A 24,676-nucleotide genomic window follows, 5' to 3' on the forward strand; every position below is an offset into this window, starting at 1 on the left:
TTTTTTAGCATGAGTCAAACGTGGAGGTATTTGCATTACGAGAGGAAGCATAATCACTGTGGTTATTGGAAGAGTCCTTACTCAGACTGTGAGTCACAAGCAAACAAGTCTGGGAAATCCTGAGATGCCCTCAGTGGGGTAGATTATACATACACTCCAGACATATACTGTATGTAAATATATAACCACATACATACACATATGGTTTTACATATCAGGACATAATAACAATCCCCCGTTTCTTAGCAGGTCCAAAAATTAGGTTAATACCTCAGATGAAAGCAACACATGACATATTTCACTGTGTCATGATTTATTCAACAAAAACGAAGCCAAAATGGAGAAGCCATGTGTGAAAACCCATTTGTTTAGCTCTCTTAAGGTCCCGTCACAGAATTTCAATTGGGTTGTGGTCTGGGCCATAGCAACACCTTGTTTTTTTTTTCTTTTTCAACCATTCTGTCGTTTGAAAGATAATTATGTGCTGATGTGTAAAAACAAAGAATTCAAAGAGGGTGTTTTATTTATTTTTTTTAGATATGAAACTTATACAGGGTAATCACGAGTAAAAGTAGATCCAGAGTGAGTATGACTCCCCCCCATGAGATAGCGTTACTTTCGAAGTGGGTTTTTTTTTATTGTCTCCTTCTTAATCAACTAATATGGGTTTGTGGAATGGTTGGACTATATATCTTTTTTTCCAACCTAATTAACTATGTAACAAGAAATAGGGCCAGCCTGCCACGTGAGGTGGAAGCACAGTGGGGTCGTGCAACACGATGTTAGGAGACCCTACAGGAGCGACACTGTAGCTTGCGACGCATTGCACAAGAGTGTGCGAGTGAGAGTGTTGGTATATGTGACAGTAAGTGAGAGTGTGAGTAAGTTAGATAGAGCCAGCCACTTGGCTTTGTTTGCGCCCCTGGGCCAAATGGTGCCCTGATACATTTACAGGTCCCAGCATGGTTCAAATTTTCTGATATAGTGTATGAAGTCCTCCTCAACTCAGTGTGGTTTGACACGAAATAAAATCAATGTACGGTATATTTGCGTGTGTAATCCAATTTTATACATTAAGATGCCCTACAGAAGATTACCTATATTATAAGTGCTCCAGTCCACTGGTCCGTACTAACACATCTTATCAATAATCTCTGTGTCATCTCTATGCAAGTTTGTGCATTTATTTTCAGAAGTAATTACAGGCCGGCCATATATCTAAAATATAAGATCAAAGAAAAATGAGCCACCCTGAAGCATTATTTATCAAAGTCAACATACACACGTGAGTTAAAGGGACGTAATTCAGCAAGGTGTCAGTGACGATTTGGAACATTATCCATCGAGAGCACAAATAAGGTTTTCTTTCAAAATTGCGATGTTTATGTAGCCATTTTCTTGAAGGTAAATTAATCCTGTCTGAAAGGCTACTTTTGTTGCTATGATTAACATAATGGAACTGCAGTGTTCAGGCTTGTTCGTGTCTACAGGACCCCATGCTATTACGTCAATTAGATTGTAAGCTCATAGGACCTTGGGACTACTGTAACATAGCAACAGGGTTCGGCCTATTGTTTTGTTTCAAAAGAATCATGTTCTTGTCCAATATTAGTCATTTGTTTAAATAGACAGGTATTAATCATGGGTACTGAGTATTTTTCCGCTATGAAAAGCAGTGGAGATATTGGGAGTTATGGAATACCTGCAGGGAATTAATGATACTTAGTATATAATATGCAGGACATGATAAAAATAAAAACACTAAATGTGACGTCAGATCAGACCCGTCTAGTTGCCTGTTATTCCTGCTGTAAAGACTCCAACCTTAATCAGTCGTTGGTCTCGTCTTAGATTCAGGAGCCATATGCCTATCCCATGTATGATTAATACCCTCACTACTACTGCTGCGAGGCTGTTCCCTTTATCTACCACTCTCTCGGCAGAGTAAAAGTTCCTTACATTACATCTAAGCCTCTGACCCTCTAGTTCTAGATGATAGCCTCTTGTTCTAACGTTTCTCCTCCTTGGAAGTAAAAATCTCTCCTGTACTTTGTTAAATCCAATTAAGTATTTCTATCACATCCACCCTCTCTCATCTTTCCTCCCAGAAACTGCTGTGAAGTGACCCTATATCCTTCCACACTGCAATTCCCAGAACCCTCAGCCATGATCAAGCGTATCCTGTCCGATCGAACAAGAAGCTCAAAGACCCGCAAGCAGTTGCAATACATCAGGCTGGTATTGTAACGCGGCAAAGTAACTATGAAAGTGTGGCTTTTATTGTGAGTACAACGTCATCACTTGGGTCTGATCCAGAGTGTGCGTGGTTCCATTATGTCATCCACATTGGTTGTCTTATGAGGACAGCGAAAGCAAGATGTTAACTGGCTTCTGCTTTCCTTATAAGTTCACATTGTGAATTTATGTGCAATAAACAAAAAAAAAACCTGAATTGAGTTTATCTGGTTTCCTCCACTCAGCTCCATGGCTTCAAGCCTCAGCTATGCTTGGAACAATCAGAGGAAGGAAGTTAAAGAGCCAGCCTGACTCCCACCCTGAAAAGTGGACAAATGTACAGATTCAGGGAAGTTACCCACTCCACCGGCCGACCACGCTCCATGCAGGGACTCCTTTGTTCACAGTGATTTTTTGTTGGTAACTTTTGGATTATCACCTATTTTCCGCTCATCCCAGTGAAAGCGTCCATTCCTGGAACTTGTGACTCCGGTAAGCAACTGCACATAATACGTACTTTCTAATAATATGTGTGTTGCTTTTGTTAACATTCAGTTGCTAAACTGTGATCCGTTGACACTAATCAAAGCATGTACTTGGGCCGAGGAACCTAAACTCGAGGACGTGTTTACCAGAAATGATTAGTGGACCTGTCTAACCCAAACATGCCATGTCCAGGAGCTCTTGGTTTAAAACCAGTAGAATGTTCTTGCTTTAGACTGGATGATGAGAAGTCTTTCAGAATGTCATTGATTTGGCTGTTGGGTTCACATCTGGGTTACTAATTATATTTGTCCATTACTATTCATAAGTGCAGGAGTTGGGGCTTCTATATAAGAATTTAAATCAAGTGCTTAGGGCTCCCTGTGATCTAGAGTACTAATCCGAAAAGATGAGACCCATAGAAGCGAGACCTAAAATTCTCGTAAGTTACCATAATGTATTATTATTATTATTATTATTATTGTTATTTACTGTTTGATATAGTGCCATAAGATTCCTCAGCGTTGTAAAAAGAGCAGACAGGACGTAACAATTAGTATATAACTTAACACGATGACATACAGAAACAACAAATGAGGAGGGGCCTGCTCAAAAGAGCTTACAATCTTTAATGCAAATCTGCAAATGTTGCATTCCTTATTTATTTAATTATTATTATTATTTGTTTCAAAGCTGGGTCCCAATAAATAATTTAGGCTCTAGGGCCCCAATACACCTAGAGGAGCCCCAGCATAAGTGTTACTGTGCTTGTAGGGGAAAAGTATTCCAAAGGAACCCAGTTTTGTCTAGAGCCATGGACACCATGTATGGGGGCCCCGAAAGCTATAGGCGTCCATAAATATTTATTGCGTACGTACATTGTTTTTTATGTGGGTTTGTTGGAGGCTTCGGCTTTGTGCTCCACTTTATTTTCTATGTAATCTCATCTGTTTCTGCGCTACCTGCTAGGATACAGAACAGATGAATTCATTCCAAAGAATGATGAAGACAGTAGACTTTTATCGCATACTTTCTTTGTTACATTAGAGTATAACAATAATGATAACTGCTTATCGAGAAGGGTACGGCTGTATGGATAAAGCCTGGACTTTTAGAGAATTGCTCTGTGTCCAAAATGAATCCTCTGCCATTCTTTGCGAGGAAATAAAGTTGCCTGAGCATAGTGGGAATTGTAGTTTACAAGAGATCCTTTGCGGGTTATTTGTTAACAATCTAAAGGTTTGTTGGAAATTGATACTCCGGTCTATACTTAGAACAGGTGCCTCCAAATCCAAGCCCTGGGTTTAGATCTCATATGTGCCTGGGCCTATGTATCCGTGATATATATAAGTCCCATTTGCTTCTTATAGGATAGCCGAGGATCATGGGAGTTGTAGTTCAGCAACAGCTGGAAAGCTATAGGTTGATTGCTACGATAACTGCGGATGAGATCGTTTCCACCATCACTCTTTTTTTTATTTATGGTTATCCCGGAATCCGTCGCATTTTCTAATGTGATAAAAGTCATTCCGAATTAAGGAAGTCCGATGTTTTGGTTTATAAATCCCCTGCTTCAACACAGGTGATGAATGTTTTAACACAAAGGTTTGCTGTGTTAAAGCAGGGATTTTACAGAACCACTACAGATTTTGGAAGCTTCTGATGATATCTTTTGTGTCTCTGAAATGCAAACCTTTTATTTAACAATATAATATAATCTATCGCTGGTTCGGTGGTGGATCCGCTGGAGCACCACTTTCAAAAATCACCGCAAATGTGCACTCCATGACGCCAGAATAATCCCAAAAATGTTATTGTTTCTATTACAGCTGCTAAAATACCTTGTGATGGATTGTATCGGGCAGGTTTAATGCCAGGGGGGTTATTCCAGGACCGATACACATCCTGCTTTTGTTTCAAAACAAAAAAGGGAAACAGGATACGTTGTCAGCCATCACTTCCATAGATTGAAACGCAGCGGCTGCCTCTTCTCTCTCATTGGCAACAAGGTGCAATCAGAGCTGATTTTACATAGAAACAACCCAATTTTGGGTTTGCTTGCTGGGGGGGGGGCTACATCCTGTACAGCATTATAACAAATCATTTTTATACAAAACAATTATGTGGGGAGCCGAATACTCATATAGCACACTTGGCATACAAATTAACCAGGGCTTAGGGAGTCATATTTAAATTCTTTTATCATCTTTTGAAGTGATGTGGCCAAGAGAGAGCACAGCCAGGGACCCCTAGGCGTCTGTTAACCCCCTCCCCGTAGATCACTATGTTATAAAATGTAATTAATTCTCATAAACTTAAGGGTCTAAGTTAAAAAAAAAAATTACACCCATCGTTATTCCAGTGATGGGATCGTAAGGGTTTACCAGTAAAAACAGGGTTAGATCAGTAGGAAACAAGAGCCTACAAGGAGATGTCCACCCTTAGCGATATACATCTGGAATATGTAAGGAATAGAATCATAAAATAACTTTTTAAGACACTAGAGCACTAAGATCAGGATCATTAACATTTAGATCTTGATTTATAGAACAACAAAGTAAGTGAACTTGAAACTCTAGGTAGTTGTACATATCCGCATTGTCCGAGGAGCCCACGGTTTGAATATTTGTCCTCTGCTGAAGATCTTGTTCGCTATATTTTATCCATAAACTCATTTTTTTCCCCCAAAAGTTGAATCCTGTGAATATTTTGTGATTTGTAATATTATTATTATTATTATTATTAATGTGAAAATTTAGAAGAGAAGCCTTTCTAAAGAGGCTGCTTCCTGCTTCCTTCACCGCTCAAAAAAACACTTACTTGCCTTAACTTTTGAAAATAATAAATGGCGTCCGCGTAACACCTAATTAATGTTTTACGGCAGCGAGGCCAAGAAATCCTACGCGTTTTTGCTCCTTGAAGACACCGATGTTTCTATATGTTTTACGACCGTCCCTGTTTTTGCAAATAAAACACTTTTGCTAGACAGAAAATGTTAATAATTCTTCATTTGATTGATTCATTTATGAATCTCATTTTGAGCCATAAAAGGATTTTATAGATTATATTACCTGTGAAGTTTTGTGAGCCCTGCCAGACAAATAAATATTGTATAAATGTCACATAACCACATTAAGGTTTTCAATTGTCGTGTCCTATTGTGTCACAACAAAGAGAATTTAAGCTTGAGTGTTTGCCAGTGTTGCGCGGTGTTCTGTCTTCTATGAAGTAGCTTTAACCACATGCAGGCCTGGACTGGGCATCTGGCACACACCGGCATTCCTCCCAACTGCCCTGCCTTGGGTGGGACAGTCCCAAATTTGCTTCTCTATCCTGCTGTTTCGGCGAGCTCTACCTTTGTACCGCTTTTCGTGACAGGGGTGTCGGGACAGCGCAATTTGGGAGCGCAGTCCTGCAATCCCAATTTCATTCTCCTGTGTCTTTGACACTAGAGAATGCATATTATGCCAGTTTGAGTGACACTCTACCTCCCAGGCTCTGTCCCCCTCTCCCCCTACGTCCTGATTCACCAGGGGTAGAAGTTGGGTGGTATCCACAAGACGAATGTGGGCTGCTGGCCGATAGTGCCCCATACTCATACCTGGGAACTCTCCGGGTTTGACCCGGAGATTGCTGGATGAGCTTTGCTCCTCCGGTACTCCAGGTCAAGACCCAAATCCTCCGGGGTCTTGACACACCCTGCTCCCCGCCCATTTTTTCCTTTAAATGGGGGTGTCTCCTGCTGCCGTCAGTGAAAACGCCCCCTGACGTCAGCGGGAACTCCCCCCAACGTCAGCGGGAACTTCCATTAACTTCCATTAACGTCAGCTGACATCAGTGTGTAATCCTGGCTGCCTTCCGGAGCCCAGAAGTTCCATGGTATACCCATACTTACCCGATCTACCCAACCAGCAGCAGATGTTGACCTGCAGTGTGCGGCCGCCGGCTGGATATAGGCTGCCACATGCAGCGTGAGTTTACAAACGTTACGTTTGACCATGCGTATCCAGCCATATCATTTGGCAGCTGTTGGCCTTAAAGTGCCAGGGCCGCTTAGTCGCCCACAGCGTGGCCCTGACCACACAAGACAGCCCACTCCCTTTTTTGTATAAAAGCGTTTGATGTGCATTTAAGCTGCAGGAAATATGTTTCTATAAATCACTTTAAACCCATTTAAACCATTTAAATCATTGGTGCTTAAGAGTTTTAGGAGAGACCTTATTGCCCATGTTTGAAGATATGTGTTTTAAATACGAATTCTTGGGCACCATTCCAATCAACCATTTTGAGCCAAGAAAAATAGTTAATCAAGTTTTTTTGTGTAATAAATCACGATGCCTAAATATATTTAATATCAAAATTCGAATGTAGATGTAATGGAACTGACCCTTTAAATATCACCTCTTTTATCCTGTTATAATAAACACCCGGGTTCTTATAGGTGTTTTTAAACAACTCTTCGCGTTCCAAGACATTTTAGAGGGTTCCAGCGGCATCGGCCACCGAGCGAGTGTATAGCAGTGAAATCTAGTATTCAAAAGCATAATTTATTTTGTTAAAGAGAAATTTTATACAGATCTTCTAGTAAAAGGAGATGTCTTCCTGAAGATACGGTTCAAGAGGAACATCCATGAAGTAAAGGAAGGAAACGTAGAGTCATTCTCCTGGCTGGAGTTCCAGCTTTCTGATGGAGAGAAATTTTCAAACAATGCACCTAGGCGTGGCGAATAGAAAAAAATTAAAGGAACCGTAGACAGGGATTGTTTGTTAGTTTTGTATCCGAAGTCCAAAGATCTTTTGTAATTTTATGATCCAATGTGGCATATGAGGTTTACAGCTCTAAAACGTAATGAAATGAAAACCAAAACATTCTATATTGCGATGTCAACATTTGAGTGGATTTGTTAGATCACCACCCTAATTGATGTAGACTTCTGATGTCAATGTCATATGACATGGCTTCAATGATCACAAAAAGAGGGACAAGGTAAGTATCCATTTAACCTGTGATGTATACAGTAGCACATTAGAAAGCTAAATGTAGAGACTGTTCATGGGAAACCAGGGTAGTTGGCATAATAGTTTTGGTATACACGGCAGTTTTGAAGGATGTTGTTCCTTAGAAATATAGTGAAGATGACGGTGGGTGAAGACGTGCCTGTCCACCAACAATGAAGCGGTAGGCAGAGCACAAAGACCAGGAAAGAGTGGAAAGCAGAGTCCCATCCAGAGCATCCTGTTTTTGTTCGACGGGAGAAAATGAAAACAGGATACTAGCCGATGTGCAGTAAACTGCTGGATTTCACAATGACCTTTTAGGTGGGAGTCGGGGGGGCTAAAAGGATGACTACTGGCAATGCAGAATATCCTCACTTAGATACAGTGCCTAATGAACTCTGTCAAGGTCATCGCATCCCCCACAGATGTGCCACTCCCCGTCTTTAAACCATAAAACACACACATTTTTTGCTATTTAGTCTTTTTGAATCTCAGACCGTTACCCTAGTGGGTTAAATCCTAGTTTTACGATGATGCCTCAGAATGCAGCAAGATAAGGCTGTTTTGGTTGGGTCAGAGTTTGTCATGAACGTTCTACCATTCGTATACAGTCCTCAAAACAATGGATTCTAGATGGCAGTAACCACTAAACTACATACTGTAGCATAGTACAAGACCCCTACTGTATGAATATAAAGATCAGCTTACATTAAATACCATCTAAGAGTGAGCTCCCCTGCATAAAATAAATAAATAATAATAATAATAATAAAATAATAAAATAACATTGCTGTAGACAATCTTTAGTGCTCAGTTGACTTTTGGGCCACAACTCAATGGTGCCCATTCACCAAATACCCGGTTGAGAATTGAATTGGAATTCTGGAGCAAGAACACCACAGTATGCTTCATTGATAACCGTTGATTAAATATATATTGGTTTGCATACATTTCTAGCTTCTACGCCTTCTACCAGATGTAGCGCAGGACACACAGACTGACTCGGTAGTGAACTTTATGAGACTCCTTATCTCGGTGAACTCCATTTCCTGGTTATGTTTTACGCTCGTTATCCCCAGACCCATCCTCTTTATCTAAAACTTCTGACTTTCCTTGACTCACATCCCTCCCTTGGAATTCCCATAACGTCACAAAGAGCACAGAGCTCTAAATAAAGACTAAAGGGTGCTACGCAAGCACCTCCCTTCCTCTGCCAACCCAATTTTATCTTTAGTCTTCCTCCCAACGACTTTAATCTTTAAGAAATACTTTCTGGCTATACAATACCTCCCTTAGAGATGGCTTTTAAGTGTTTACATTATCTTTTGTCATTAAACATTTTCTTACAATTTCACATGCGAGTTGAAAGAAACACTCATATTAACCATTCCAATGTTTGAAATATACGTTTATGGTTAAACTTAAAAAGCCACTTCCTGGGCCATGGTACTAGAGCTGGGTGAGAGTCAATAAGCCTTTGACTGCTCCAACCCACGCTGCAAGGAGATCCACCAAGATCAAGCAACACCCAGGGAGTAAAGATGGTGGGGTCACCATGCTAACCCCAGGGCATGCCAAGTGACCACAGATATCTGGGCTGACCAACAACTTCACAGTGTGACATAAATCTGTGAGAGTAGCTTCTACATGTGTAGATTTCTCTTCCCAGAACTTCCTTGAAGGCTCCATATCCTACTCATTCACCACTTTTGACCATACTCTACTCCCAGTACCAGCTTCCCATCCGCTTTCTGTTCAGATCTGATTCCACTCTCATAAAACAGGTAAGCCGAAGGTGAAATAGAGTGGAGATGGCTTACAACGACTGGTCCACCGATCTTCTCTTATGTCTCCTGAACACGTGGACCGTTACTATTACTTGGCCATAGCCACATCTTTTTGAGGGTTTTTATGTGCTTTCATATCTCAAACAATATGATAAATTCCGTGTCTCTATGCTGGCAGAATGTTTACATGCTGCTTTTAACACGGATAAACTAAAACGGCCACTTAATGCAGGCAGAATCCCGAAGAATTGCAAACCGGCTCTTCTTCAACGTTCTATATTAGCGCGTACTTCATGCCCTGTCGCTCGCAAGGCACCTGCCCCGATAGCATGTCGTGCATATGAGCAATGACAAGCCAGCTGCCAATATAACTTATTGGGTTGAATCGTTAAAGCATCTTTGAAAATTGGTAAGTGCGTAAATGAGCCGGCACCTGCTTTGGTGCATGACTTGAATACTGAAAGATAGGCTGTGTAATGAGGTCAGCTAAGATATTTTCCTCTCTCAAATGGTTCGGTGCGAGCATCTGTCTCATGAGACAGATGGAATCCCGAGAACCCATAAAATTTTTTATATGGCTTACAAGCCGTACTGAGCCCCTCGTATAAAATGCAGATAGCGATGTGCTTTTAAACTAACAGCGTCTCGCTAATTGATTCATGGGCACGGCGAGATTAGTCTTGCTCTTATTCAAATGATTTAGAACGGTCATTGTGTTTATTTCCCAGTACACTTGTGACAATAATAATAATTAAGAACATAAAGTATTTTTTTTTTTTTATAAAGCATAATCCTTTGAGTTGGGGGAATGTGTGTTGATGTAAAAAGGCATCAGTCGTGTAACTGCCAGCCAATAGGATGCTGCAATTGTTGCACGGCAGAAGAAGGTGACATATGACATAAGTGCAGACGCTGACTGGTTCTACGTGGCCGCATGATACGTTTTTATGCTTGCAAAGCTTGTGGCCGGGAATATCCAGCTGTTGGCTGCGCACTTGCTGCTTCAGTGGCAAATCTGGTTATTAAGGAGCAATGTCGGCCAGCTGCCCATTGGGCATTTGCCCACCATACCAGGTGGCTAGCCCGGGCTTGAGTCCTATGACCTTTTTCACGGAATGAGGTTCTGGAGTGCTGCAAGTTGCCTTTTAATTGTTGAAGGTAATAGTAATTAATTAATTATTTGATTATTGATTGTGGTGGAGAGAGTTTAAAATACAGCAGCTTTTATCACACAGCTCCTCCATGTTGTGAGAAGACTTCTCATACCCACCTATTTTAATTCTGGTACTAAAGCCCCTTTCCTACGTTCACTTGCTAAACAATACAGGGGAAACCAGCTACCAGCTCTGTGACCCTAGGGCGTATGCCAGCGTTCCCTACATGACAAGCTCTGCTCTGCATGGAGATTGGCCTTATCTGTACCTATGGTCAGGTCATGCCTAGGTGCCCATCTTTCAGGAACTTCAAGCATGATGTGGCAGGACATCCAATGGCTTATTGATGCCCTTAGATCTGCTCTAGAAGGATTCTAGTACCATGACGGAAGAAGTTAATCAGTTCCTCAAACATTTTTTCGTAGCACAGATAATTGCTTGACTTCCAAGGAAGGAGCAGCCCTTGGATATCTGAAGGGTTAATATGAACTTCTCTTTCATTTCATATATGTAATTACAGGAATGGTCATCATTAAGAACACATTTAATAATACTTATTGGAAAACGCAAGAGAGAATGTGAATTTTGAAAGTCATCTCCCAGGTTGATATTCAGGCTGAAAGCATCGTAATCAAAGCACAAGTTCCCCCGGCCGGCCTTTTAATTACTAGGGCTGCGTCTGAATTAGTCTTCATACTCTCCACCTCTAATTTGAATGTAATTTAGGACCCTGAAGCGTAATAATAACACGGAATAAACAGATATGCTATATGGTAATTTAGAACAAATGGTTACCAGGGAAGCAACGTGACTTTGAAATAGAAGCTGAGATGACGAAGGTCAGTTTTCCATCTCCTCTGTCTGATCTTGCTCAGCATTGTGAGATTTGTAGTCCACAACAGTTAGAGTGGCAGAACGGGGCAGGAGGACATAGTAACAGGGTTGTCTTGGAGACCACGTTTTTTTGTGTGACTTTAACCTATTGGTAGTAGTTTATCCAGAATAGTGTATTGTTACTTCGCAATGTTACTTATATTCCTGGGAACGCTCCTTGCCCAGTCCCCTCCCACTTTTATGTTTAGCTCCACCCCTATGTACAGCTAGCCCTGCCCCTACACTAAGCCATCTGGGTAGCCTATCTTGGGAAGACCTATGAGATCTTCTTCATTCTATTGGCAGAAGGGACCTCAGAGGTCCTGAAAGCATGTGATGTTCTTTTCTATGCTGGCTCGATTGAAAAGTATCTCCTTTGACTTAAGACTTCTGCTGTTTCTACACACGTTATTGTGACTTTTAGGGCTGTAGAACCCTGTGATACCCTCATACCCAGCAAACATTCCGAGCTCCTGGAATAGAGGGGGGATCAGGGGAGAAAAAAGGGGTTTGGGACTCTTAAACGGTCAAGTCTATCCAAAAATAGGAAACTTGGAAGATGTGGTTTACTTAATGAGATGTGCCCTGACCTTTTCAGGCAGATATATATAGTCCAGGATACACAGGGGGCGAACATCACCTTTTGGAGGGGACGGCAGCAGGTTTTGTGACAGTAACAAGTGTTCTGCTGGACGGGGAAGATGTAGGGAGTTTGTCAGTTTTCTCACATTGATTGATAACTCCACGTTACATGAAACATTTCAGGTACACAGCAGTAATTAAAAGGTGAATTCCATTAAGCAAAGGCAGGGTAATAGCTAGGAGAGAATGAGTTCTTCGGAGAATTATCTCGGCTCCTGCCACACAAAAGAAAATGCCTTGGATTATTTAATGCTCATAGGAAAATAGCGCTTAGCATAATTATTAAGTGCCGACATCCCCGCAGCTTCCCGCTGCCTCCCATCGCTGACATGAATAGGGTATTATCGCTCTTCATTAAAGAAGCAGGAAGGAAATGCACATTCTCTCTGAATCTGTCCTGTTACCTGACGTCTGCCCCTGAGGGCCATAAATTTAAAAAAAGGGCCAGTGGACTTATATCTTCAAGCATCTTTGGCAAGCTTACTGCCGCAAACATCCCAGTTGCCATTGGCCTTGTGTTTAAAAAATACAATGTGCTATAAACACGAAAAGATAAAAACCACTCTTTTACACCCAAGCCCGGACTGCTCCTCTGGCTGGTGGGCTGGTGGGCCGGCGCCCCATACTAACCCTTAGCTCTGCTCCAGAGGCAGATTGAGTGTTGCGGCGTGAGGTGGCCAGCTGGTTACACCCGAACACTAGGTATATCCACGCGGCAGCCACGCATACGTCATTTAGTGGCCACTGGCCTTAAAGTGCCTCTTAACCCCTTAGGGACAATGGGCGGTCCCTAAACTTATTGAAAACAATGTATTTTGAGCCCGTACATGTACGGGCTTTGTCATTAAGGGGTTAATCATCCCCAGCCTAGCCCTAATTAGTCATTAATTTGGAACAGGATCTACACACCTGGGTCAAAAGAACTAATTCTATGTGAAAATTATAGCGGGACATATAGGTTGAAATAATCTTGAAAGGTTCCGTTTTATAATGTTTTGCTAAAGCGGGCTGGCAATTTCCAACACGCGCCGGAATGCTTTATATTGTTCTAATCACCGGTATAAATAACAGGCCGTCCAACAATCCATTTACACGGATACCAGTCCCACAGTGCTTCGCGATGCCTGCTGGTGGCCCGGTAGCCATGCATCACTGTTCACTTATCTCAGATGAGTCGGGAGCGCACTATTTTCTGCCGATGGTTCCTTTTCCTGCCGTTAAAACATTTATTGGTAGATTAGAGGTGCGCATTAGGACAGCGGTAATATCATCCCTTGCAGATCAAACCAATTTGGATTCCTCAATCCATAAGTGTCAGGAGCCTGCTGACTCATGAATCACACAATTAATTGAAGCTACGAGAAGTTGACAATACATTTGTTTTTTACGGAACAAAATCAGATTTAGGACCGCAAAGGGACAAAAAAAAAAGAATGTGCAGAGCGTGCAACTTGCATCGCAGACATGACCTAGCATCTCTCTCCGGCCGACCCCTAGCTCCCTACGCCGTATATTTAAGCAGGGTTGCTAACTGTATTGGCATTTAGACAAAGAGCTTTCCTATACTGGCTCCCGGCCTCTCCAATAACGCCGGTGGCAAAATCGATCAGTGGATATTTCTTTGCGAAAAACCTCCGAGTGCGGCCGGTTTTTACTTTATTCCTTAAACTCTAAAAACCCCTCGGTATCGGACGCATTTTTCCTTCTAATTTTTTTGATTGGAAGACATTAAGATTTTTAGACGGCGAAGACTGATCTTTAATAAATTTATAATTTCATCCTTTAATAATGATAAATAATTTAATCAATCATTTAATAATTTGATTATTTAATACATTAATGATTTAATGATGAAATATTCCCAAATTGTACATTTTTTTTGCTGGATCAACTCAATAAATGTATAGAATAATGGGAGAGTCCATCTTAATTTGCTTTTCTTAGAATCCTCAATAATATTTTTCCCACGGATTTTAAAAAGAGATGCGGTTATACTAAATACTGTGTCGGTGACTGTTCTTTTTAGTATTTTTAGTATTTAGCAAATATCATAATTATTTAATATATTATTTTTATCATTGCTTCTATAATTGGGAAATAATTGCCCCATACATTTTTTTTTGTTGCTTTATATATAGCGAATAACAATAATTGTATCTCTAATTTAAAATTGTATCCTTTAGAGAGAGAAAAATATTCTTAATTTATTTATCATTAATAAACAACAAGGGCATTGTAGAAGACTGTGTTTAATAAAATTAAAATATATTATAGTTAAATATTTTCACACTTGGGGAATCAACTTAAAAAAAGGCTTTAGTAGAAATTTCCCTTTATTAATTATAGGATTTTAAAATTCAGGGTCGTGGTTTTGCGTTTAATAATGGCACATTTATTAATTGGCTAGTTATTATCAGTTTATAGTAATAAGGGACTCGTAAAATCCAGCCGTCGGGAGTCAACTCGCTTTATCGACTTAACTAGACCAGTCGATATTACTGTATGCTTAACCTTGTTTTGACCTTGCGCGGGTTGAAAAAAAAGAGAGAAGAAGCGGTTCCTTCCAGTTTTATGAAGATGGGTTTAATATGAGGGTTTATCCGATGTAATAGCCTCCACTGGGAATTGTAAATTAAATGTCTTTCAATAGACTTTCATTGTTGCCGTGGACATTATTTTCTGTAAATACTTTGAGAGGCCGCCACGCAAAGTAAATCAATGCATCTGTATTCATGTATACAGTCCGAAGGGAAGCGTTATGTCCTAAAACATTAACTCTTTCACCTCTGGTATAGTTACTTAGAATGGCAAAAAGACATAGTAGCGTTGTACTTCCAGAAGATGCGATCGCAGGGAAAGGTGGCACCTCCAACCTACCCCAGGGGCCAAGAGCCCTAGTTAAGACTTTGGTGCTATCCCACTAGAGACTAGAGGGGCTTATCCCTTCTGCAGGGGAAAATGGAAAATAGAGTGAAATAAAGATTTTCTTTCCATTATACACCGATCAGCCATAACATTATGACCAGGTGGGATATAATAGGCAGCAAGTGAACATTTCATCCTCAAAGTTGATGTGCAGGAAAATTGTGATGGCGAGACGACTGGGTCAGAGCATCTCCAAAACTGCAGCTCTTGTAGGGTGTTCCCGGTCTGCAGTGGTCAGTAGCTATCAAAAGTGGTCCAATGAAGGAAAAAAGGTGAACCGGTGACAGGGTCATGGGCGGCCAAAGCTCATTGATGCACGTGGGGGGGAAGACTGGCCCGTGTGGTCAAATCCAACAGATGAGCTACTGTAGCTCAAATGGCACCAGGATACATCCATGGAGGCTGCACCTCGCAACTTACAGGACTTAACTGCTAATGTCTTGGTGCCGGATACCACAGCACAGCTTCAGAGGTCTAATGGAGTCCATGCCTTGACGGGCCAGGGCTGTTTTAGCAAAAAAAGGGGGGGACCTACACAATAGGAGGCAGGTGGTCATAATGTTATGGTTGATTGGTGTATAATGTATTGTTGGGTTCACTATACCTTGCTCATTGTGGTGAAACAACCCAGCCACATGGGATCAAAGACTTTGTACTTTTTTTTTTAAATACTTCATACTCTTATGCTGAAAAGTACTTATTAACTTTGACGTTGTTCCTCAGACTTTGCAGGACGCCGCTGATCCAGGTGACTGACTTATTTGGTAACAAAATACAACATTTTGCAGGTCTCCAGAGTCACAGAGAAGATGACTTTGTGGTGGCTTCGGCTGCTGATCATAACCTCCGTCCTCCTCCCACTGACCTTGTGCAAGAAGGACAATGCTGATGTCGGGAGTATATATTTCAACAACCGCAGCCGACGTGTGAAGAGGGAGTGGATATGGAATCAGATGTACATTATCGAGGAACAGATAAATCCACTGCCTCATCATGTTGGAAAGGTGAGACATCACTTTTCTCTAGCCGTATAGCTATCCCCTCTCTGCTAAGTAGACTCCTTGTAAAGTGGACCATGAGAACGTGGTGGGCCCTATCATGGAACAGGCAGCGCAAGGACATATTTGCATCTGGTTTTTATATACAAATCAAGTATTTCTAAAAATATTTATGGTCTTTATTTCCAGGCTTCTCAGCTGTGTAGCACAAGGGTCCATTATTCCACCCCGGCGAGTCTGAGGTTGGAAACAGGTTGATTGAAGACTCTTGATATAGTCATCTAGTAACAGATGGCAAACTCCAGACCATAGGATTAATTAAATGTATGATGATTTCCTTGCACAGTTAGGTTCTTGGAAATTTAAGCCTCTATGTTTATAACTACGTTATTTAATTGGGGATTCTGGTTAATGTTACTGTTGTGAGGATTTTGTTTTAGAACATTCTGATCTAAAAACTCTCTGAATGGCAAGATCCTTGCGCTGATTGAAAAGAGGATATATTGATATTAAAGGTTCATGATGTCTTGTAGCTCATCTCCAGTACGTCAAAATCGAACGCTAAGTATGCCCTCCAAGGGGAGTATGCCAACACCATCTTCAAAGTTGATGAGACCACAGGTGACATCTACTGCTTTGAAAGACTGGATCGAGAGAAGAAGTCGCAGTACATGCTTAAAGCGCTCTTGGTCGACAAACTCACCAACAAAACTCTGGAACCTCCCTCCGACTTTATTATCAAAGTCATAGATATTAACGATAATGCTCCGGTGTTCACTGAGAAGATATACAACGCGTCTGTTCCGGAGATGTCCCCGACTGGTATGTGCCTGCTTTCTTAGAGACTGCTACACCAGCAATTTTACAAAGGCACATACACAGGAACAAGGCTAGATTGTTAATTTGGGGTTCCTTCTCCATTTATCTTACCTACGAATCTTACTAATGATGAATGATGCTCCTCAAACAGATGGATAGAGCCGTATTAGTTTAAAAAGAGATGGAGCCTTTAGTTGAAGGTGATTCATTGGGCCAACATAGAAAAAGTCATACCGTGCCATAGGCAATCATAAACCCAGCGTAGCAGCAAACTGTCTCGGAGTCCCAGCTACAGCTCCCATGAACTGTATTGTTACAACGCTGTCCTAAACTCTATAAGTCCTCGTCATGCCTAAGACACCCAAGCTAATCATATTTTTGATGTTTACATAGAGAATAAAAGGAAACCTGGCCGCTTTACTCTCTCTTGTGCCATGGTGTTGAGCTTTGGTGTTTTTAGGTAAATACAAATATGTAATTTAGTACCGACATTTTTGGCTAAGTGTGCTTAATTATTTAAGGAACTCTGGTCAGCACGGTGACAGCTTTGGATGCAGATGACCCCACATTATCTGGACATGCTACTGTATCATACAAGATCATCAAAGGACAAGAAAACTTCACAATCAACAATCAGGGTCAGTACATTTATCAGTATAAGCCAATATTTAATTTGCTATCTGGTCCTTTACAATGATTTCTGATTACAGACAATATAATAATAATGAAATATCAGCTGAAATGGAAAAAAGGTGCAGCTATAAAGCCATTTTCTGTCCTCCTTTGCTGGCCTAGGTAAAAATAAATGCCTAGCAAGCACCCACCGTGAAACATTGTGCACCCCTGGTGCAGATGTTGATCCAAGGCGCAGGTCTTCACCAAAAACCCATAGAAATCTATTGTAATTGCACGGTTACACTCTAAAGCCCAACATATCTTCTCTTGTCGATGTATGACGAGGTGATACCTCTTAGATAACTTGTACGATTTACCTCTGTCAAGGTTTGCTGGGCTATTTCATATTTGTCCTTGATTGTTCTTTTTATTCGTAGGATCCATTTACACTGCGGTGCCGTATTTAGACAGAGAAGAGAAAGCCACGTATGAAGTTGTTGTTGAAGCCAGGGATTCCCCGGGTCAAAACTCAGGCTTCTCGAGCACAGTCAGCGTGATCATAAATCTGAGTGACATCAATGACAATTTCCCAACCTTCACCAAAAGTAAGCCTATCAATGTAACACATCTGTATGTAGGATTTTTGCACATTTCACAGTTTTTCTTTTGTCCGGCTGGTTGTCTAAAGAAATTAAGCCTCAAAACACACAACCTTAAATACTGAATTTCTCCTGCGCTTCCCAGGCCAGTTTGTTTTTAATGTGCCAGAGAATTTGAGAGTTGGCGGCGAAGTCGGAAGAATGAAAGTGGAAGATATCGACGAGCCGCAGAACCGAAATACCAAATTCACCTTCGCCAAAGAGAAGCTGCAAGAGCTGTTTGCGATCACGACTAATCCGCTGACCAACGAAGGAATCCTGATATTAAAAAAGGTAAAACCTCAGAATGCGTGATATCAGCGGAGGTCTGCTGGATGAGACGCCTGCAAACGTTACAATTCTGTGTGTTCCGTTTTAGCACCTGGACTTTGAAACCACTAAACAATACAAGATGACCATTGAGGCTCTGGATCCCTCCATAGTTCTGAAGTTAGCAAACCAGCCAAGACCTAAGAGTTCCACCGAAGTCATCATCAATGTTCTCGATGTAGACGAACCCCCAGTGTTCACCAAACAATTTTACCAATTCGAGGTGAAAGAGGATACAAAACTGAATACAATCATCGGCTTTGTCTCCGCGAAAGATCCTGACGCTATCGGAAGAAAAGTGACGTGAGTAACTTCTCAATAAAGACAGTGGTTTGTTTTTATTTCATGGATCAACAAGCTTCATCCAGAAAACTGCGTTCGGTGACAAATTACTATATACCGTAAATATCTACTACAGCCTCTGCAATAGAAGAAGCACAAGTCAGTGTGGTTTATTCGCTAAAAATGGAGTTAATGGGTTAATCTATTTCATTGTGCATTATATAGGCCTAAGTTACACATACAATCAGGGATTGGTCCTGTCTGTCCCATGCTTTTCTTTAATTTCTATGGAATTATTTTCGAATGCTTACTGTTTGTGCTAAATGTGTTTCTGGAATTTCTCACTCCTTGCCACAAACACGCTTACACTAAAGCAAACGTGACATGTTATTAACTCTGCTGTATTTGTTACTGCAGATATTCCATAAGAAATGCAAAAGATGACCTCATTTTAGTAACAGACAAAGGAAATATTTTGAATGGCAAGTCACTCGACAGGGAGACCAACGAATGGCATAATTTAACTATAGCAGCCCAGGAAATCGATACAAGCAGTAAGTATTCAAAATATCATAATAAAGGGACAGGGGTTCATTTATTGGTGGCTCAACGAAAACTCTTACCATACCGATTGTAGGAGTGATGTCCTTTTACTCCATGGTCAAGCTATGACTTGGAATTCTCTTTAAATTAGGAAAGTTTTACATAGGTTGTTTATTCTTATTTGTTTAATAAAAATCAAAGTCAGCAGTTAACATATTCTTGTAGATTCTAAGTTTGCGTGAGAGACAGCGTAGGGATGGAAAGCGCAGAATGATGGGATAAATGCATTAGTAAAGGATTATGTGAATTAGAGAAGTGAGGGTGGAGAGAGGTGGGGAAATGGGTTAAAGGATGAAATGGGGAGGGAAAACCAGTGCAGAGTGCTGTGGGGGGAAAAGGATGGTGGGTGCCACGGTTTGATAAACAAGCTCCCAGAAAATGTTACCTCTTTTGTTTCACTAATTAAACCACTGTCTCTGTCCATTGAAGGTCCTGTGAAGAAGGAGTCGTTAGTACCAGTTTACATAAAGGTTCTCGACGTAAATGATAACGCTCCAGAATTTGCTGAGCCCTATGCACCCATAGTGTGCGAAAATGCCCCCCACCAAACGGTAACGCATTTGAAAGGTTTTTCATCTATAGACATGTATCTGTGGTTTTGGGGGGGTACTGCTGATTTGCCACCATGACCTGGGCAGTAGAGTAAGGCGATTGTCTGGCATAATCCAGAAAGATACAAAGAAGACATTAACATAACCCCCAATTTTATTGAATAAAACAAGAGGCCATACAATTTTAATGGGCATCTCACACCCCTAAGTACATGTTGGTGGCTTGTTCTTATCCGCTGCCACGGCTCGTGCTACTTGTTTGTTCCGAGCTTGAAACTTTACTGACCTTTTCTAGCAGGCGCCAGCTCCTATCACAGTTTGCGAGATAGAAATGTCTGCTGTTGCGAATATTGATTTCACAACACAAAGAACAAACAAGTCAAATTGTATAGTTTTCAGGAAGTGATTTTCAGAGACGTGTTATCATATATTCATATAAATAACAGATAAAGCTTAGATAAGAGTTATTTATGATACTGTTCATAGAAAGAATACATGCAAAGAACAACAGAGAATGGTTGCTCTGCCTGATGGCATCATACATGGAATTACAGCTTTACCTCCTTGCTTTATGGCATCTTGAGGCTGAAGATTAAGCTATACATCTGTTTAAATATAAGTCAATGCCCAAACATCCCTCTATGTAGAGATTAACACCAATAGTATTTCATTGGGGGTAAAAATAATATTCTAAGGAAACCCAGTTCTAAATTAAATTACCCTAAAATTACATTTGTGTATTTGACATACGTGCTGATTTTTTATAGCACCATCATATTCCGAAGAGCTGTACAATGAAATATTGAACATTATGTTTGGCGCAGAACATGAGCGACTCTCACCGCCAATAAAGTGATAAAAGTTTATTTTATGTGTTGTATTTTTCAGGTCATAGTAAACATTTCTGCCACTGATAAGGATGAAATGAAACCAGGAATGAGGTTTACATATTATTCTGCAAAAAAGGAAAACAATTTCACAGTGCAAGATAATAACGGTATAGTATATTATTCCCCAGCTAAGCGTGACTATGCGTGAAGACGTTTGGAAATGTGTTTCTTTAAACCTTGAATTTAGTTTTCCAGCCTTTGGTCAATCGGAGCACAGCGGGGAGGGCGCCGGGTTCGGCAGAGCTCTATTCCCGGTGTGATGCAGCAAGCGTCTGCCCTGCCGTCCGTCTGTCGGCTTCCCGCTGATGTAGAGATTCTACTTTACAACTTGTTCTGTAAATATAAGGAAGTGACAATCGGTTTCGCTGTATTTTTAGGGAAGCTAAGCAGAGACACGTGTCCCCGTGTTTTCTACACATCAAGAAAGCAGCACAGATAAAGTTATTATAGGAGAATCAGGGTTGACTTTGCTGCCTTCTTAATGCTTAGAAAACGGAAAGCCTCCTTACAGAAGCGATTGCAAGCTCTTCAGTGCAGTCTGGAGAAGGTTAAATGGACACCAGTCTCCCAGAAATGATCCTTAACGAAGAACACATTAAAACTTTGCAGGGACGTTAGTATTTTAAAGAATGTCAAACCAAACAAATATGCATCTTTAGGAGAAGCTGCAGCAGAATATCTCCTTCGTGATCCAGGGTTTCAAGCCACTCATTGGCTTCTTGTAGCCTGCAGGAAGCTTGCTGAGCCAGAACTGGAAATTTAAAGGGAGCGTCACAGCATTAAAGTGCACATGATGGCAAGTGTGCCCCCCCATTAAACAGGTTACTCACAGGTTTTCCATCGTTTTCAGACAGCTTATGGGATTTTTTTCCATCTTCTTCCTCCATGTACCTGCGAGAGATATGTTGTTACCTCAGAGGGTTTTAAAAAAAACCACAAAACCCACTGGTTTTGGAATAGTTATTTATCTACATGTAAGTAGGTGCATTTAAAAAAACACTACATTTTGCAAAGGCCCCCTGAACCGTACGAAAAAGGGAATAAATGGGTCGGTTTAAATGATGCCAACAGGTTGATGATATGGTGACATTGTTTCTGGGTGTTAGGGGTTAATAAAGGGGTGCGGGTCTTTAAGGCGTTTTGGTAGAGGCGATGGGTGTAAGGTTCCAGGTCCAAGCAGTCGTGCAAATTCATGAACTCAAGAACGTGAACTCTGCCGTGAATGTTCTCTCACCTCTGGTATTTACGCGGGGGTCCATAGAGCGCCAGCTTCCATTAACCAAATGCTATCTACAGAATGAGGATCTTTTGTTTGTTGGCAAGTGTTACCCATTAGTAAAAATTATGGAATAGGAAAGGTCTGGCTTTTTTTTTTTAATGTTATATTGTCCTATTTTTCCCCAGATAACACAGCCAGTGTTCTGGTAAAGTATGGAGACTTTAACCCAGATGTGGCAAAAGTCCATTACTTACCGATTGTGATTTCTGACAATGGAGATCCAGAACAGAGCAGCACGAGCACCCTGACCATCACGGTGTGCAAATGTAACGAGAAAGGGGAATCCACATATTGCCAAGCGACTGCAAGACAGGCGTCCGTGTCGGCCCCCGTGCTCATCATCGTCTTCGCCTGTTTGATTCTTCTTATTTTGGGTAAGTTTTCTAGTTGCACTTTCTGCGGCCATTCATGTTACAACTTACATGATATCAGGAATGTGTCGGTTCTTGATGCCTGAAATCAGATAGGTTAATGATTACATTTCACAAATATTCCAGTTACAGGTACCCTTAAATGGCTTTTAACGACTTGGAGGTGTGCAGATATGCTCTAGAAAGTTCTAGGGATATTATGCATTGTATAGTTTTCCTTTGAAACACAAATACCTAGAAAGTGAGGCCATCACCAAAGGATGGACTCGAGGTTTAGGGTCCTCGTTACATGATTTGGGGAGGTCGGTGTCACATAGCCCCCAATATAATTATCCTTTAAATGAAGCAAGCATAAGAAAATCAGATTTTACTAGGCCCACAGGACAGGTTTGTAGAGCACGTTGTGATGTCTTACAAGTTCTTGTATCATGGAGGACTATATGAATTTAGTTCTGAGGTGATTTCTCATTTCCACGCTTTCTTGCAGTGGTCTTGTTCCTGCTCTGGAGAAGAAATCACAGGAACAATACAAAAACTTCAGGGAAAAATGTGCCCGAGATCCATGAGCAGTTGGTCACTTACGATGAGGAGGGTGGAGGAGAGATGGACACCAACTGCTACGATGTCTCCGTCCTCAATTCAGTGCGTAGAAACGTGTCCCGGTCCAAGAGCAACATGGAACCCGCTCCGCTGGTATATTCCCAGCTCCAGCTGCCTGCAAACAATGGAGAAATGCATTACGTGATCGAGGCGAAAAAGGACGAGGCAGATAACGATGGAGAACTTCTCCCATACGATACCCTACACATATTTGGCTACGAGGGGTCCGAATCCATAGTAGAATCTCTCAGCTCCTTGGAGTCTGGATCTTCAGACTCAGAAATTGACTACGACGTGTTAAATGAATGGGGACCCAGATTTAAGATGCTGGCCGATCTGTATGGTTTGGAACAGATTGAGAAATTTGATTAATACGACCCAAATACGCAACGAAAGCCAACATATTAATACAGTTTCTTTTCAGCAAAGATCTGCTTGTTTGTTCACATAAGTAACCTGAGGATGGTCACCTGTAAAAGCCAAAATGTTCCAAAGCAATCTATTACATTGTGTTATAACCAAGTATACAGTAAGGTTGATAAATTATGGTGGAATGGAGATTTCTAAACCTGCAATATGGTGGTTAGTAGATTGGTCAAATTGATTTCTGTTTGTATTAAAGGTCAGTCTCGCTAAGCTTAGTATCCTTAAGACCGTTAATACCCTCCTAATATTTTAACATTAATCCTCAACGTAAATAAATTTAATTGGGACTTTTTAAGAGAGCCCAAAAAAACATTTATGCATCTTACAAAATTCTCGCTATTAAATAAAACCAGTAAATAACTACTTAACGCTTTAATACGCATGGTAATTGTCTGTCCTCAGGGATTTTTTTGCAAACAAATACTTGAATTTTTGTATTCAGCTACACATACTCAACTCTTACCTGGCGATGCAGGATTTGGATGCAACAGGCGATTGTTCTAAAGCAGACCATGTATTAAGTCCAGGAGAGAATTCTCCGCTTTGTGATATATTATAATGAAACATAGCGGCGGTTGGGGGGGGGGGGTTTTCTACTCCACTGGAGTTACTAGAGTGCCCATTTCCACTAGAGCCAATTCAGTGCCCATTTCTAGCCACTGACATTACCACAGAGCTTTACTGAATTGATCTTAATGCAGGACTATCCACAGGGAGCAGGAATATATACTTTAAAACTTTGGAATAAGTGCAAATCTTTTCTGTCTAGTCCTTGAATTAACTTTATTTTGTATGATTTATTTTAATTGAATGGTATACAAGTGTATGTAGTGATTGTAGTGTTGGACCAGTCACCTTGACATCTCCACAGTGACATAGGGAGGATCTGGTCACGAAAGGGTGTCTGCATTAGAATTTGGACGGCCCTGATTAAAGTATAGATAAATCTGAGCATTCTTCACCCTTTGACTTACATTATACAGGGTCAGCTCAGTCGTTATAATGGAAAACGTGAGTAAGGGAGCAAACTGACAGCTCTCTTTAGTGAGTGCCCATAGTATTTGTTGGCCTTTAAATTCCACAATCGGCCCAAATTCTATTACTTATTTGCTGGCTCCAGCCACATTTTACCCTTGAAGATGCACGATATACCTGATCAAAAAGTTTCATAACTACT

General features: G+C 41.0%; 1 protein-coding gene across 1 annotated transcript; it reads left to right on the top strand.

Moving 5' to 3' along the window:
- The first annotated feature begins 2,597 nt into the window (after positions 1-2,597).
- CDH5 (cadherin 5) lies at positions 2,598-23,616 on the top strand. The gene is made up of 12 exons (XM_053448656.1): positions 2,598-2,727; positions 15,886-16,101; positions 16,629-16,917; positions 17,436-17,552; positions 17,967-18,134; positions 18,274-18,461; positions 18,547-18,800; positions 19,197-19,333; positions 19,812-19,933; positions 20,822-20,930; positions 22,228-22,476; positions 22,961-23,616. The coding sequence occupies exons 2-12, from the start codon at positions 15,907-15,909 to the stop codon at positions 23,443-23,445; spliced, it is 2,313 nt and encodes a 770-aa protein (XP_053304631.1). The 5' UTR covers positions 2,598-2,727; positions 15,886-15,906; the 3' UTR covers positions 23,446-23,616.
- Positions 23,617-24,676: the final 1,060 nt, after the last annotated feature.

Source organism: Spea bombifrons, chromosome 10, assembly GCF_027358695.1.
Source record: "Spea bombifrons isolate aSpeBom1 chromosome 10, aSpeBom1.2.pri, whole genome shotgun sequence".
Taxonomy (NCBI): domain Eukaryota; kingdom Metazoa; phylum Chordata; class Amphibia; order Anura; family Pelobatidae; genus Spea; species Spea bombifrons.